This window comes from Sceloporus occidentalis, unplaced genomic scaffold (genome assembly GCF_023333645.1).
Source record: "Sceloporus occidentalis isolate IW3139 unplaced genomic scaffold, rSceOcc1.0.p SCAF_7, whole genome shotgun sequence".
Classification (NCBI taxonomy): Eukaryota; Metazoa; Chordata; class Lepidosauria; order Squamata; family Phrynosomatidae; genus Sceloporus; species Sceloporus occidentalis.
The window spans coordinates 24107978-24123117 of record NW_028316987.1 but is presented as its reverse complement, the minus strand read 5'-3'; the positions used below and the strand labels follow the sequence as shown (position 1 = coordinate 24123117).

At 40.7% G+C, this 15140-nt stretch overlaps 1 protein-coding gene across 1 annotated transcript in view; it reads left to right on the top strand.

Moving 5' to 3' along the window:
* MOCOS (molybdenum cofactor sulfurase) overlaps window positions 1-15140 on the top strand; it is an 87136-nt gene that overhangs the window by 63218 nt on the left and 8778 nt on the right. Inside the window, exons 10-12 of the mRNA XM_089532380.1 lie at window positions 3076-3157; window positions 5882-6006; window positions 7124-7229. Of these exons, the coding sequence (XP_089388506.1) occupies window positions 3076-3157; window positions 5882-6006; window positions 7124-7229 (313 nt within the window). The remainder of the gene's footprint in view (window positions 1-3075; window positions 3158-5881; window positions 6007-7123; window positions 7230-15140) is intronic.

Below are 15140 nucleotides of genomic sequence, written 5' to 3'. Positions count from 1 at the left end.
TCAGCATTCCACGCTACCTGGAACTAGCTTGAAGTGGCTGGAAGCTGCTCTGAAACCGGCTAAGGTGGCCTGAAGCTGCCTGGAAAAAGAGCTGCCAAAAGCCAATTCTGCCAGCCACCCACTTCAGCAGTGGGCCAACCAGTCACTGTGGTCCCAGAGTGATTGGGGCTGGAGTGGCCCCTGGGCACAGATTTTTGCCCATCTGCTTCTCCACTCAGTTTGTCCATTGCTTTATCAAGATCGGATCTATGATAAACAATATTTTGCCAAATGTTATGTTAAACCATAAAGGCAAAACATGGTGTGTTTGGAGAATTTGCCCAGCTGTGCCTTTCACTCAATTTCTTCTTAATTACTGAAGCATTCATATAAAATTATTTGATAAACTCAAATAAATTTCAATCAAGTATATATACCCAGATGGCAAAAATAATTTGTTTTGCTATGTAAGATTATTTTCAATTAACTATGTCCAATAACATCATATTTTTCTCTTATTCTATAAATGAGCTTTTGTATTCCCTCAGATCATTTTATACTTAGGTGGGAAATTATAACTGGGACAGTTATTGCTGATTTGTTTCCCATTATGTTTAAACCTTAGGGAGTGTGTGTATGCCTGTAAATATATTTTACAGTACTTTTCTTATATTTCAAGCAACTGAGCTTACCCAATGAATATTTTCTTAAAAGATCTATTTTTTTAAAGTCAGGCATTTGTATTTTTCCTTTCAATATGTTTTTATTACAGTATTTTCCCTTCTTAGCAGTGTGTTTTTAAAAGTCCACATTTTCCTTTTATTACAGATTGCAGAGGTGTAATAAGGCTGTCTTTTTAATAGGCAGTAGTTTTGGTGGCTACAGAAAATTTGTGCTAGTCCCAACATATGAAAAATAGAGGGTATAACCTTACTAAAAGCTGAAATTGGATATTGGTGAATATGCTTTGGGAATCAAGGCTACACAAACCACTGTCAAATCCTTATTTAAATATCATTTGGAGGCCCCCTGCAGGCCCTAAAATGTAATGCTCTACAGAAACTATTATTTTTTGACTTGGCATAATTGTAATACCAACTTCCTAAGATTCACCTAGTTCAGGGGTCGGCAACCTCTGGCCCGCGGCCCGGATGCGGCCCGTGGAGGCCTGCCGACCGGCCCCTGGCTGCTGTTGCCGCCGCCGCAACCGCCCGTCACAGCTTTTCGCCGCTCTGGGCGCCACCATTTTGGGCGGCAAAATGGCGGCACCCATAGCAACCTCTGGGGCTATGGGCGCCGCCATTTTTTCGCGAAAATGGCAGCGAAGTCTCGCACGACCTCGGGGAAGGTTGCGCGAGACTTCACCGCCATTTTGCCGCCCAAAATGGCGGCGCCCAGAGTGGCGAAAAGCCGCGACGGGCGTCCGTGGTGGCTGCCCTCTAGGAGGCCCGCTGCCGTCACTGGGGCCCTCCAGGAGGGCTCCGACAGTGGCAGGGGGCCTCTGAGGGGCCCTTTGCAGTCGCTGCAGCCCTCCAGGAGGGCTCCGACGGCAGCAGGGGGCCTCTGGAAGGCCCGGTGCCGTCGCTGGGGCCCTCCAGGGGGCCCTCCAGCGCTGGCGGCCCCCACCAGCTTTTTTGCCAGTCTCTGACGGGGCCTGGGACCCCATCAGGGGCCAGCAAAGATGGGGAGGCCTGGCCCCCGGAGGGTGGAAGCCCCATCCCCGGCGCGCGGCCCCGCCCCTGGAGGATGGAAGCTCCACCCCCCGGCATGCGGCCCCGCCCCGGAGGGTGGAAGCTCCACCCCCGGCATGCGGCCCCGCCCCGGAGGGTGGAAGCTCTACCCCCGGCACGCGACCCCGCCCTGGAGGGTGGAAGCTCCACCCCCAGCATGTGGCCCCGCCCCAGAGGGTGGAAGCTCCACCCCCTGGCACGTGGCCCCACCCCGGAGGGTTGAAGCTCCACCCCCGGCTTCGGCCCCCCAGTTGCCTGAGGGACAGCAACCCGGCCCACGGCTCAAAAAGGTTGCCTACCCCTGACCTAGTTAGTCATCCCTACTATTGTAAGTGCACTGAATTGATGAAATTTACATAAGTGATGATTACTGAGTTACAGCTGGAACTAGCAATTGGATTTGGGCTAGAGTTATGCCCAGAAACACATTCATCCTTCTCCAGCAATCTCCCTCTTGAGATAATTAGTCCTTCCTTTTCCATAATTAGCAATGTTTTTATGTTATGTTCCACTGAAGCTACATCTGGTTTTCTTGTAAACCATGAGTTGAAGGCACTTTGCAAAACATGATGTTATGGATTATGTCTCTGATTACATAAATGTATAGTCATTGCATGTATGCAAACAACTGAGCACATACTTGGCTCTTTTGGCTCTGAACTCTGGGAAACCTCGTATTCCAAAGCTGAGAGAGTCTGAGTCTCAAACTATAGACAATATCTTTGATAGCAATTATCAATGGATAATTGAAATGATAATTAAGAAGGAAAATTAAAATGAATGTAAATCACACATAGGAATGGGGAATTAGAATTTAAGTAAAGGAAGGAAGTTTAGAAGAATAAGAACAATAGGAAACTCAAAATAAAAAAAAAAGGCTTTGTGATCTTGCAAGCTGATGAAGAGTGTATGTTGCAAAGAAGCAGATGCAAACTCAGGCAGCCAGTTGAAGATGGGGGGGTAACCTAAGGAAGGGAAGAATGAATGAATGAATGATTTCAGTACCCATGGGGGGTCCTGGAACTAAACCCTACTGGATACCAAGGGACCACTATAGAAGCTGCAGTGCAAAAATTCTTATTCACAGAAGTGGAATGTAAGTATACAGGTACTGTTCTTTGTAGGGATATTATTTCCTTCTGAAGCTGCTGGAAGAGGTGATTGCTGATTTCTGTATAAACAACACTGTGCATCTATTCAGTGATCTTGCACTCCCAATCCAGCAAGGAGCAGTGCACATGCATCCCGTGGTGCTGGATGGACAATGCACGTTGTGGGAATTTGTTTGCAGACACTTGTCTTCCACAGTTGGATTATTCTTTGCAATGAGGGCATGAATAATGTTTCTCTGTGCTTCTCCATACAGGGATGGATCCTATCTCGGTATCCTTAGAAGAAAAGAGTGGAAGCCTAACTGAAGTCTGTCAGAGCAAAATCTGCTCACACAGGTGAAAAGGGACAGGTATTAGGCAACTACAGACCTGATGTCTGTGAAAACTAAAGGAAGTGCTTATGAGTAGAGAGTGAAGCAAAACAATAATTTCATTCAACTGTAATACTAAACTATTATTTACAGCTATGTGAATGAGCACGTGCTTTCTCTCTTATCCCCTTTTTGCTGGTTCAACCACAAGAAGATGGTTAGAAGCATTTCATTCTGTTTTCAATTAACCACATTTTATTTTTTACATTCAAACTGGGATATACTTTCAGATAGTCCTGAATAATGTGGACTTCAAACTCTTCCCCATATAGGTTTATCACAAGTAAAAGTATTTGGCAGAAGTGTCAGATATTGAGGAGTTTGGTGACTAACATAAAACAAGATTAAAATACTAAATAAAATATTAACAAAGGGAAAAATATAAAGTACGGTACTATTAAATGTATGCAAAGAAACTATAAAATCTCCTAACACATGTTCCAGCCACAGGACCATAAGAGCAAAAGTTTTGGACATACATTGTTGAATACTAACAGATAAATAAAGTGTATCAAATATGTGAAATATTTGATAGGTATATCTTAAATTGAAAGCTACAGGGATAGGACAATTTATAAAGATAAGCATCATTGACAAAACACACCTTCTATAAATTTGCTTAGCCCAACTCAGTTCTAATATCTCTTTTATCTGCCAACCCTACATAAGCGTACTCAGAGACAAGCACATGCAGGATAACAAACTAAAGGTATTTAAAACAAAATATAAAACATCTATATATATTACATATATCCAGCGCTTTATAAATAAAGGTTAATAATAATAATAATATCTACTAAGCTTGCGGTGTAAAGGTTCTTCTGAAACAGTTCAGCAAGAAATGTTGCACCATCAAATTGTAAAGAACATTTAAGAAAAGTTATCTCAAAAGAGAAACAGATACAGCAAAAATGTAAAACAGAAATATAGGAAAGGAAAATAAAGACCAATAATTTTCTCAAAGTTCTATTAAGTTACTTCTTAAAATAATAAAAGAAATTCAGAAAAGTGCCTAACCAAACAATGGCAAAAGATGTCCTTCTGTGTCTGTTCTGAGAGACCTCCAGCACATGTCAACCTTACCTTCATCCAAAGGTCTGTAAGCAAGGAAAGCTAGAAGAGAAGAATGCTCCTTTTGGGGGTTCTTTCCCAATATTCATGGTCTTAATTTCATTCAACTTTCTCTTTCAATTAAATCTCTTTCACTGGTTCTCTCTTACTACTTCTGTTAAGAGTTTATCCCAGTTAAAGACTTGTTCTATATTGTTTGACTGTTAGAACAAAGTTTTATTTATTTATCTTTTCTCTTAATTGGGTCTACCTTGTTCCTGTTGAAATGTGAGAATTGTAAACTTCTGTTCAACAAACTTCATCCCTGATGCCAAGTAGGAAAAAATTCCACAGTTCTATTAGTTACCATAAATCTGTTTCCTCATTTTTAATTGGAACAGTAACCTTAACAGAGATTTTAGAAATTAAAATTTATTTGGAAAAGCAAATGATAAAGCCAAAATGAATGCACAAGAATTCAAAAATTAAAGGCCAGAATATATTTCAGTGAAATTCCTCTGTTAGTGCCTTTAGTCTTTCAGGATTATAGAAAGAGCACAAAACAATCTTTAACATGACCATAAAAACATAATCTTATTTTTTAGACCAAAATCCAAACTTGTATCAATAGCTGCTATCTAAAAGCAAAGGACAATGAATGCTCAGTTTTCAAAATATAGCAGTAGGAAATATATTTAACTTAAATCACCTTTCCATTCTCTCTCTAGACAGGTTGCAATATTCAAGCCCCTCAAATATATGCATCTAATTTGCCAAATTAATTAAGTTAATTATTAATTATATTGGAACAGAGGTAACCAAGTTTAAATCCCTTTTGGATCATGGAATTTACCATGTTGCCGTAGGCCATTGCTACCATAACATCTCAGCAAATCTACCTCACAGGATTGTTGTGCTGATTAATAACAGAAGAACTATGTACAGTGGCCATGTGCATTCCTGGTCTGCAAATAACAACAACAACCTTTTGTCATGCAAGGGCTTCTAATGCTTCTGTGTTCTTATCAGATCAGATGTTCATGAACCAAATATTCTCAGTCAGACCAATCATCCAAGAATGTAAAAAGAGGATATAGAGGCTGGTTTTCTTATGCCCTTCTGATTAGCTTCCTATAGATAGCTGGTTGTCGCTGTGTAAACAAAATGTTAGACTAAAAAGTCTTTTGCATAGCTGTTCACTTGCTGTTGTTTCCTAAACTAATTCAAAAATAGCACCGGAAAGGCAGCAGGAGTGCAAAAGGAAAGACAGGAATCACTGATAGAAGTGGTGGGGGCTGCAGCACAAAGGAGAGCACTACAGATTATTTTACAACAGTGTTGTGGTTTTCTTTGCAGTGGCTAGATCCCATGGGGAAGGAGGCACACAGCAGGTCTTGTGGCCCACTGGCTTTGGGCTGTGCACATGTGTACAACTTAAACAGTACTGAATAATATCAGTAATTAACAAAACAGTTCTTTCAAATGCTGTCAGGGACACTGTTATTATCGCCAAACTTGTAGTTTAAAGCTGATGTAATAGATCCAGATTAGCAGGCATGACAGATATCTGATCCTTTGCCACAAACCTGACATTACTTTTCAAAATTAAACAGAGTGTTGTTTTCTTTTTTCCTTACAGAGTACAGACATATGACTGTGGAAGAATAGTGGCTGACTGGTTTTCTGAATTTCTTGGCCGGCAATGCCGTCTCATCAGGCAGAATACAGACTTCAAAAGAAATGCTAATAAGAAAGATGAAAAGGGTATATATCTTGCATGGATGCTAGAGAATGGATGCTACTCTAGTGCTGTCAATTTGTAGACTTAAACACAGCTGACATGCTCAGTGTCCAATAAAAATCAAAACTGCTACAGTTATAAGGGAGGCACTAAAATTGCAAAATAAATACACAATAGTTTAGATTATCAATGGTTCAATTGATGTAGTTGCTACATATTTCCCTGGCTAGAGGCCCAGTGCTGAAGATATAGTTTGCTGCTGCTGCTTCTTACCCTATCACGTCTACTCACACTGTTATCATCAATATTTTGTTTATTGCTTGAATTAAAATGCATGGGACTATAGACTCAAAGTTGGAAGGAGCCACAGAGGCCATTTACTCTAGCCACATGCCAGTGCAGGAATCCTCTGCTAAAACATCCTTGAAAGCTAGTCATCCAATCTCTATTTGAAAGCCTCAGACAAAGAGCAATCCATCATCTTCCAAGGCAGTCTGTTGTACAGCTCTTGCTGATGATGATTCTCACTGACGTTGCAAGGTTGAAAATGAGGATTTTCGTGCTGCTGTTTATTGTAGTTTTTTGCATGTATGTGTATTATTAATTTCTATGCCATTTATCCTAGAACAGACTACATGTGCAGGAAAAGACCTTGTTTTTGGAACTACTCCAGAGCAATTCATAGAATTATAAAATCATAGAGTTGGAAGGGACCACAAGGGCCATCCGATCCAACCCCCTGCCATGCAGGAAATCACAATTAAAGCATCCCCGACAGATGGCCATCCAGCCTCTGTTTAAAGACCTCCAAAGAAGGAGATTCCACCACACTCTCAGTGAGTGTGTTCCACTGTCCAATAGCCCTTACTGTCAAGAAGTTCCTCCTAATGTTGAGGTGGAATCTCTTTTCCTTTAGTTGTTCCATTATCTAGTCTCTGGAGCATCAAAAAACAAGCTTGCTCCATCCTCAATGTGAAACCCCTTCAAACACTTAAACAGGGCTATCATATCACCTCTTAGCTGTCTCTTGCAGGTTATTGTTGGCCTGCATTATCTTGTCCACAGGAAGTATTTGGAAACATTATTTATGCTATGGTCACTGCTTCTAATTACTGTCACCTTATACTGCATATGTTTCAGGAGAAGCATCTACTGTGGCTACCTCACTCTCCTTAGTAAATGAAGCACAGTACCTCCTGATAAACAAAACAAGTGTTTTAACACTGAGAGATCATGTTGTTGAAAGGTGAGTGCTTCCTCTTATGTAACTGAATGTTCCGGTTATGTATTTTTGTCTTTTTCATGACCAACCATGACACTGAAATTGAGAAAGCTGAAACCTGTCACTCTAAGGCAGAAAGCAAATTTACCAGTGCCATTTATGTACAATTTTGGCAACTACAGTGCACCCTTGCTATCTGCGGGGGAGCCGTTCCGGACCCCACCCCCCACAGATAACAAAAAATGTAGTATCTTAAGTCCTGTTCTTTTCAATGGGTGCATGCTCCTGCTTGCACCACCATATGCGCCCATTGAAAAAAACAGGGCTTACTGTTCATAGGAGCTCAAACCGTGGATGGCAAACCTGTGGCTGATGTGGGCATGCTGTACCATTTTTAAGTAGGGTTGATATATATCTAGGCTGTTACTTAGACGGAAGCCCTCTCACCTGGTGCCTATTTAACTAGTTTATTCCCAGCTTTCATGCTTGAAAATGCAAACCTCTAGCCCAGTGATTCCCCAAGTAGGAGGTATGCCTCTCCTGGGAGTGGTGGAAAGATGCAGGGGGGCAGTGAGGGACAAAGGGGGCAGCAGGAGGCCTTCAGTTAAACTATTGGTGTGCAAAGGGGAACTAGCAGCTTTTAGAACATGGTGGGGCTGAGGGTTGCATGAAACTTCTTTTCATCATCCCATAAAAGCACTACAAAGCCTCATTGATCGCTTTGTGTGGTGATGTCCCTTACTCTTCCCCTCCCTGCATGAGCTCACCCTCTTAGCTGCAGCTTTTGGTAGTAGTGGGAGTTGGGAAACTCTCATGAGGCTTAGGCACAGGGCATTGCTTCTGTGGCTCGAAGTGGAACCATTCTGGGACAGACACACTGTGGCTCAAAGTGGAACCATTTGGGACAGAATGAGGTGTTAGAGCACGGCAGGGGAGAAATGGCAGCAAAAGCAGCGTTCAAAATCTGAGACCCTGCTTAAGCTTTGTGAGCTTTGCTGGGACTTGGTTGGCAAACTGAAGCTGTAAATACACACACCAACTACACCCCAATCCACCCTTGAGGAAGAAGGATCAAGAGTCATTCCTCGATTCCCCCTTTGACTTGGTCACCTTGGGAGCAGCAACTGAGCAGCTGACTGAACAGTGACTGAGAGGCCTCTTACATCTACTGGCCTTTGCTGCAAGGCTGGCACAAGTGACAGGCTTCTCAGCCAGCTGCTCGGTTGCTGCACCCAGGTTGAATGGGTGTAGAGGTAGCAGTGACCAAGCAGCCAGTCAAGCACTGACCAAGAAGTCTCTTTCTTGTACCATCCTTTCCCACAAGGCTGGCACAAGTGCAAAGCTTCTTGGTTGCTGCTCAGCTGCTGCTCCCCAAGTGACTGGGTGCACAGGAAGCAGCGACCAAGATTGGTTGTTTTTTAACAGTAGACCAGGGAGGGCTAGTGTTGTTGCCCAAGAAGAAAGTTTGGGGACTACTGCTCTAGTCCTGGTAGAGTGCAACATAGCCATTGAAATATGAGCTTGTGGTTGAAAACAGGAGAAAATATGCAGGTAAGGTTTTTAAAAAGAGGAAAATTACATTTATTGTTTCAGGATATCAATGAAACAATAATTTCCTGAAACATTATTGATTCAGGAAATCAATTATTCGTCCTCACAGAATGAAATAGTTGAAAATTTACATCCCTAGGCAGCACATGTGTAAGTATGAGAGGGTACAGGGATAGGAAAGGAGATACAAAACAGAAGATTGTGTGTGTGTGTGTGTGTGTGTGTGTGTCTACACTGCAGGAACAAAGCAGTGTTTTAAATCTTGTATCTACATGTTAATGATTTATATTGTTTTTAACTTGTACTGTTTTAAAAAATTTTAGCCATCTTGATCCCTATACCAGGGGAAAGGTGGAATATAAATAAATAAAATAGTAATAATAAATATTACATGCACTTTAACTGCCATGACCCAATGCTATGGAATTCTGGGATTTGTAATGTGTGAGTTCTTTAGCCTTTCCTGTCAGATTGCTCTGATGCCCCACCAAACTACAACCCCCAGAATTCCATAGCATTGAGCCATGGAAGTTACAATGTAGTCAAACTGCTTTATTTCTGTAGTGTGGCAGCAAACCTGGATTTCAGTAGAAGAATCCCTAAAGCTGGCTGTCATTTGTGGGAGACAAAAGACTAACTAACTTTTTGGGGGAAGTGACATCTGCAGGCAAAAAGGCTAAGTACATTGATCAAAGAAAGAAACAGAGGGGTGAAGCAAAAGAGCGGGCATGCTGTCTAGAGTTCTTTCTCACTAATCACTTTATACAAGCATTGAAGTCTCTTTGCTTCAAACATGTGGAACCAGAGTTATAAGGTACAAATGAAGGCATTATTGTACACTTTTTTTGGTAGAAAACAAGCACTTTTTGTTGTTTCTGGCTACTGAATAAAGTCAGGGTTATGACTAACATTTACAGGAAGAGTGCTATGTGAAATTTAAAATGTAGAGTGCCACATTCATTATTCAGAGAAAAGCTCTCCTGATGTTGAAATGATACCTTTTCACAGGTTCTGTATCTTAATCCCAAACATGTCTACTCAGAAGTAAGTACCACTAAGGGTGGGTCTACACTGGCTAAAATAGAGTGAGCTGCTCCTGGAATATTCTGGCCCTGAAGCTGCCTCAATTCTCTGTTACCTGGGCACCAGGTGGCTGTCTACATGTGCATCCCATCGTGCCACCTGGGGATGCCACTGCTAGCACAAATCACTCCCTCTCAGGTCAAAAACAGGGTGTTTAGTGTCAATCACTTGGCTGGGCACCTTGTTCTGACCTCAGACGGAGTGACTTGAACCAGCAGTCTTTTAAAACTGGTTTATGGGAGGGACGGCACTGAGTCAGTGCAGAACTGGTGTCAAGTCATGAAGACATTGCCTATACAATTTGGGCTTTGGCCCTGCATTGTGTGAAAAGGATGTCATGAGAACAGAAGGGAACTGGTTCATTTGGCCTATGTAGACATGGCCTGAATCCAGTGAGGCTTATATAAAGTACATATGTATACATAAAATGGCATGTCAGAGGCAAAGAGGTCTTTGGATCTAGCAAATCAAAGTCTTGTGGTTAGCATTCCAGTTGTGATGGGTGGGAAATTGAAAGCTATCAGGCAAGAGGAGAGCTCATGCGCTTTCTGTTCAGATTTAATTTCATTCATTTGCTCACATGCACATGAACACTTACTTCTTAGTTTGTAAGAAGTAAGAAATGTTATCCTGTCAATCCTGCAGTTATGGATATGCATTCTGTAAGAGGAGGAGTGTTCAAACATTGAGTGTCATTTACTGTATATCAGACCTTGGAAAAGAGTCAATATTGCTGGCTGGATGCCTGGCAGAGATTAGTTTATAATCCAGTTGGTGTTTTGGAGACATGCTGTTGGGGAGAACTGTGAAATTGTCTCTGGTGGATGGGGAGTAAATGATTCCTTACTTTCCCAACCATGGGGAGAAAACACAGGGATTCTGATGGATGGATTTTGACTGCAAAAATTGCAGTCAAAGATCAATTGTAGTAAAAATAGCTAAAAGAGCAAGTGTTAGTCTGGTTTTCCAGACACAAATCCTCTACCCCAGAAAACACACCCAGGTTACATGACTGGCCATGTGAGTTAAATGCCACCCCCCCTTTAGGGCCAGAACAAACCAGCCTGAAAATCTGGCTTCTGTGTGGCTTGGGGGCATGGCCTTTAGATGCTGCACCCCCCCCCCTCAAAGATGTCCAGAAGCTGCCCTGGTCAACCAGATGTGGGTGGCTTCCAGCTGCTCCAGGGGCATGGCGTTTAGACATCACATGCCACCAGAGCATGCGGAAACCAGCTTGGGGCTTCATCGGGGTTGCCCTAAGGCAGCCATTTACAAGCCCAAATAGGAGTGGATCTTTTCCACTATTTGGGTCGGCTCTAGGGCAGATTGGGGCCATGATGTGTGTTTGCCGCAGCTCTGGAGCGACCAGCTTCAGGGCCATTCCAATCCGCCCTTTTGCAGCAGTCGGTTCTGGCCCTTAGACTCCTTCCTAGCTGAAATTCAACTGGCAGTTGCAGAAAGTAGTCTTGTGCTACTGTGTTGGCTGCAAATATCAAATGATCATACCACATCCCTTTTTAAAATAAACCATATTTTGTTATTGCTTTTTCCTATCTCTGTACTGATAACCTTCTTTATTGTTCTTGTGCAGTTGGGGATGCAACCAGTTAAACTGTAAATATCCAAAAGTGTGTAACAACTTTGTTTTACATATGGTCTCTTATATATAGCCTGCATCAATTTCCCCTGGGCATAAGTGTTGTACATGATCAGCCTTTCTTTCATCCCTGCCTGATACCCTAAAGGAGAATGTGCCACCCTGTTGGTTTCATAGGAAAAGTCCTATAAATATTCAACTGTGTCTTTAGTTCAGTTCTCCATCTGGGGTTACAAATAATCAAGGTTCCTTTTTGGAGTCTGTGGTATATGCTCTAGGAGGAGGATAGGGAGAGACCCCTCTTGCAAGCCTCCAGATTAGTGTTGCTTTTCCAAACTATGCAATAAGTCTTTCCAGAAATAAACCTCTGATTCTCAGTCACACAATTTCCACCTCCCTGTCCAAATTCTGTCCAAATATCCTGTTACTGCTGTGATCTTATTTTCCAGACCCACACTTTTTCTTTTCTTCCTGATCACAAATGTTATCAAGCATCAATGCGAAAATATAGTATACAAGGAAGTTTAATAGTTTCTGTTTTAAACTACCTAGGAGACAAATTGCATGCATTTATAACTGAGGTCGAATCTGCATTGCAGAAATAATGCAGTTTAACACCACTTTAACTGCCATGGATCAATGCTATAGACTCCTGGGATTTGTAGTGTGTTATGATCTTCGACAGAGTAGGCTACATATCTCACAAAACTACAAATCCCAGAATTCCATAGTATTGAGCCATGACAGTTATCAAGCTATTATTAATAGATCTTAAATATACTATGAACTAAAACTGCTCTTCCTGTCTTCCAGATTAACAAATGAAAATCACTGCCATAATTAAAAAGCCTGTCAAGGTTTTTTCAACATAAAGTGATGTTTAAAAATCCTTCTGGACCTGATTATGGAATCCTGGGAACTTTAGTTTATTGTGCCACCGGAGCTCTAGAGGGACGATTTTTGAGAACGCATGAGAAAGCGTTCCTGAAAATTGGCCCTGGGGAACGCTCCTGGAACGGAAGGGGAACACTCGGCAGCGGCGTTCTCGCTGTGCGATATACAGCGTTCATCACCACCTCCCGTCCCCAGAATGGTCCCTTTAAGAACGCTCAGGGGCCGTTCTAAGCTGAATGCGATAAACTCCTTTAGTCTCACAAAACTATTGTTTCCAGATTTCCCTAAGATTGAGCCTGAGCAGTTAAAGCAGTCTCAACCTGGATTATTTCTGCTTTGTGTTTTGGACCTTTATTATATAAATCCTATTTTTATTTTTACTGATAGTTATTAATAAGACCAAATCTTCTGTTTGAATGTTGTTTTGGAAAATAGATTTTCATTCTTAATCCATAAACACTGACTAATAAATAACTTCCATATTTTATTATTTAATAGAACTGGTGACTTCTCTCTAGTTAATATTCCTATTAAATCAGTTAAATGCATTAATTCTTATTTGTGATTCATCTCTGTTTCACTAAATAGATGTTACACTGCAAAAAAATGCTTTTATTACTTGTCTCCTGATCTCATTAAGTATTTTAATTTTGAAGTGCTGGAAAAGAGTGGGGTGGGTGGAATAGATTGTTTCAGTAATTGTCATCTTCCCACTAAATAAAAATTAAAATAAATAATAATTGCTAACAAGAATTTATTTTAGATGGTTTTCTTAAAATAATGGACTTATTATTAGTAGTACTTATTGTAGTTTTTGTTCATTATTTTTCTATTTCTTTCTTCTATGATAGTTGTTAATAAAATAAACTGTATTTATATAAATTTTCCTGATGGATAGCAAATTTGTTTTTCTAACATATAAGCATTTATTTCTATTTCTATAAATTCAATTTATTTAACAGACTTGGTGACTTATTCATATTTAACTACTTAATCCTTATTTGTGACTTGGTCCTATTAAGCTAATCCATTGTCATATTTTATTATTGTTATTAAATTGTTCACTAATAAATATAAAAGACTGTTAGATATATGTACACGCAAGCATATTATACATACTGTTTTTGTTGTATTTTTTTCCTATAGGGGAACTAAATTGTTTTGAATATTACTGTCTGGTTTGGACAAGCTTTAGGAATTAAGTCATTCAGATCTTCATAGCAGAATGTTATTGTCCATTCATCAAATCTTCTAACATAAACTATTATTTTAGAATGCCTCTGAGAAAAGAGAATAAAATCTGATTTATAGAAAGTACCATATATACTCGACTATAAGTCGACATCACTTATGAGTTGAGGGCAGGTTTTGAAGTCAAAATTATGGATTTTGATATGACCCATGGATAAGTCGAGAGTAAAACATAGGGGCAAAGGAAGTAAACAATAAAACAAAGAGAAATGATGCCAAAGAACTTGCAAAATTCTGGAAGGCATAATTGTTTTTCTTCACCATAAAGGCTGGATGAATGAGATAGTAGGGGGGGAGGGTTTCAATGCTTCTTTTAGGTACTCCCTGGACAGGTTAAGTTCGCGCCTTTTGCCTCTCTACTCAGAGGATAGGATGGCTCTTTTTTTAAAAAAAAGAGTTAATGTACAGTACTTACCTACATATATATTTGTATACATGTACATATATACATTGACCCATGGATATGTCAACTCAGGTTTTTGGGGTCAATTTTTTGACTAAAATTTCTAGATTTATACATGCATATATACAGTGTACATCTATGAAATTCCCCCCCCCCAGACAGGCTAGGCTGCCCCTTCTCTTCTCTCCTTCCATCAGCAGGTAAAGAACTTTCTGTTTAAACGAGGATTAGGTGATTGACTGGTTGTGCAGAAGGATCTGTTAACAGTGTGTATATGTTTGCTGTCCTTCTATGCTTATTTTATGCTTTTGAATAATTTTATACTGCATTAAATTAGTGATTTTAATAGGATAACTAATTTATTTGTTTTAACACTTTTTATCATTGGGGTTTTAGCTATACAGTGGTACCCCGGGTTACGAAATTAATTCGTTCCGCCGCCGCTTTCGTAACCCGGAAACTTTCGCTAGCCGAAAAGCCCATAGGCGCTAATAGCGAAAGCCGCGATTTCGTGCGAAATCGCGCCGAAAAGCACCAAAAATTTTCTTCGTAACCCGGAATAACCTTCGTAACCCGGAACTGTTTTTTTCAATGGATTTTTTTCGTAACCAGGAAATTTCGTAAGGCGGCGCATTCGTATCCCGGGGTACCACTGTATCTTGTTTAACCTTGTTGCAAACTGTTGTTGTAAGGATGTGCATAAATTAAATAAATGAAGAAATAAAATAATAAATAATTCAACAGGTCATGATTTCCTCAAAGAATGGTCAGGATTGACTAGGATACAGAGTATTTTCAGGAAACTACATGATGTAGAAAATGAAATAAGGGTTCAAAACACACTGCAGAAATAATCCAGATTGACTGCACTTTAACTGCTGTGGCTCACTGCTAGGGAATTCTGGGAACTGTAGTTTTGTGAGATATTTAGCCTTTTCTGTCAGAGAACTCTGGTGCCACAATAAACCACAATTCCTAGGATTCCATAGCACTGATCCAGGGCAATTAAAGTGGTCTCAAACTGGATTATTTCTGCAGTGTGTTTTGGACCAATGTTAACATTCTCAAGCCGCTGAGGTCATCAGACAAATGCACACACGCACACATACACATGCACACACCTGGAATGAGGTGTCAATTGGTCTCTGAACAGTCT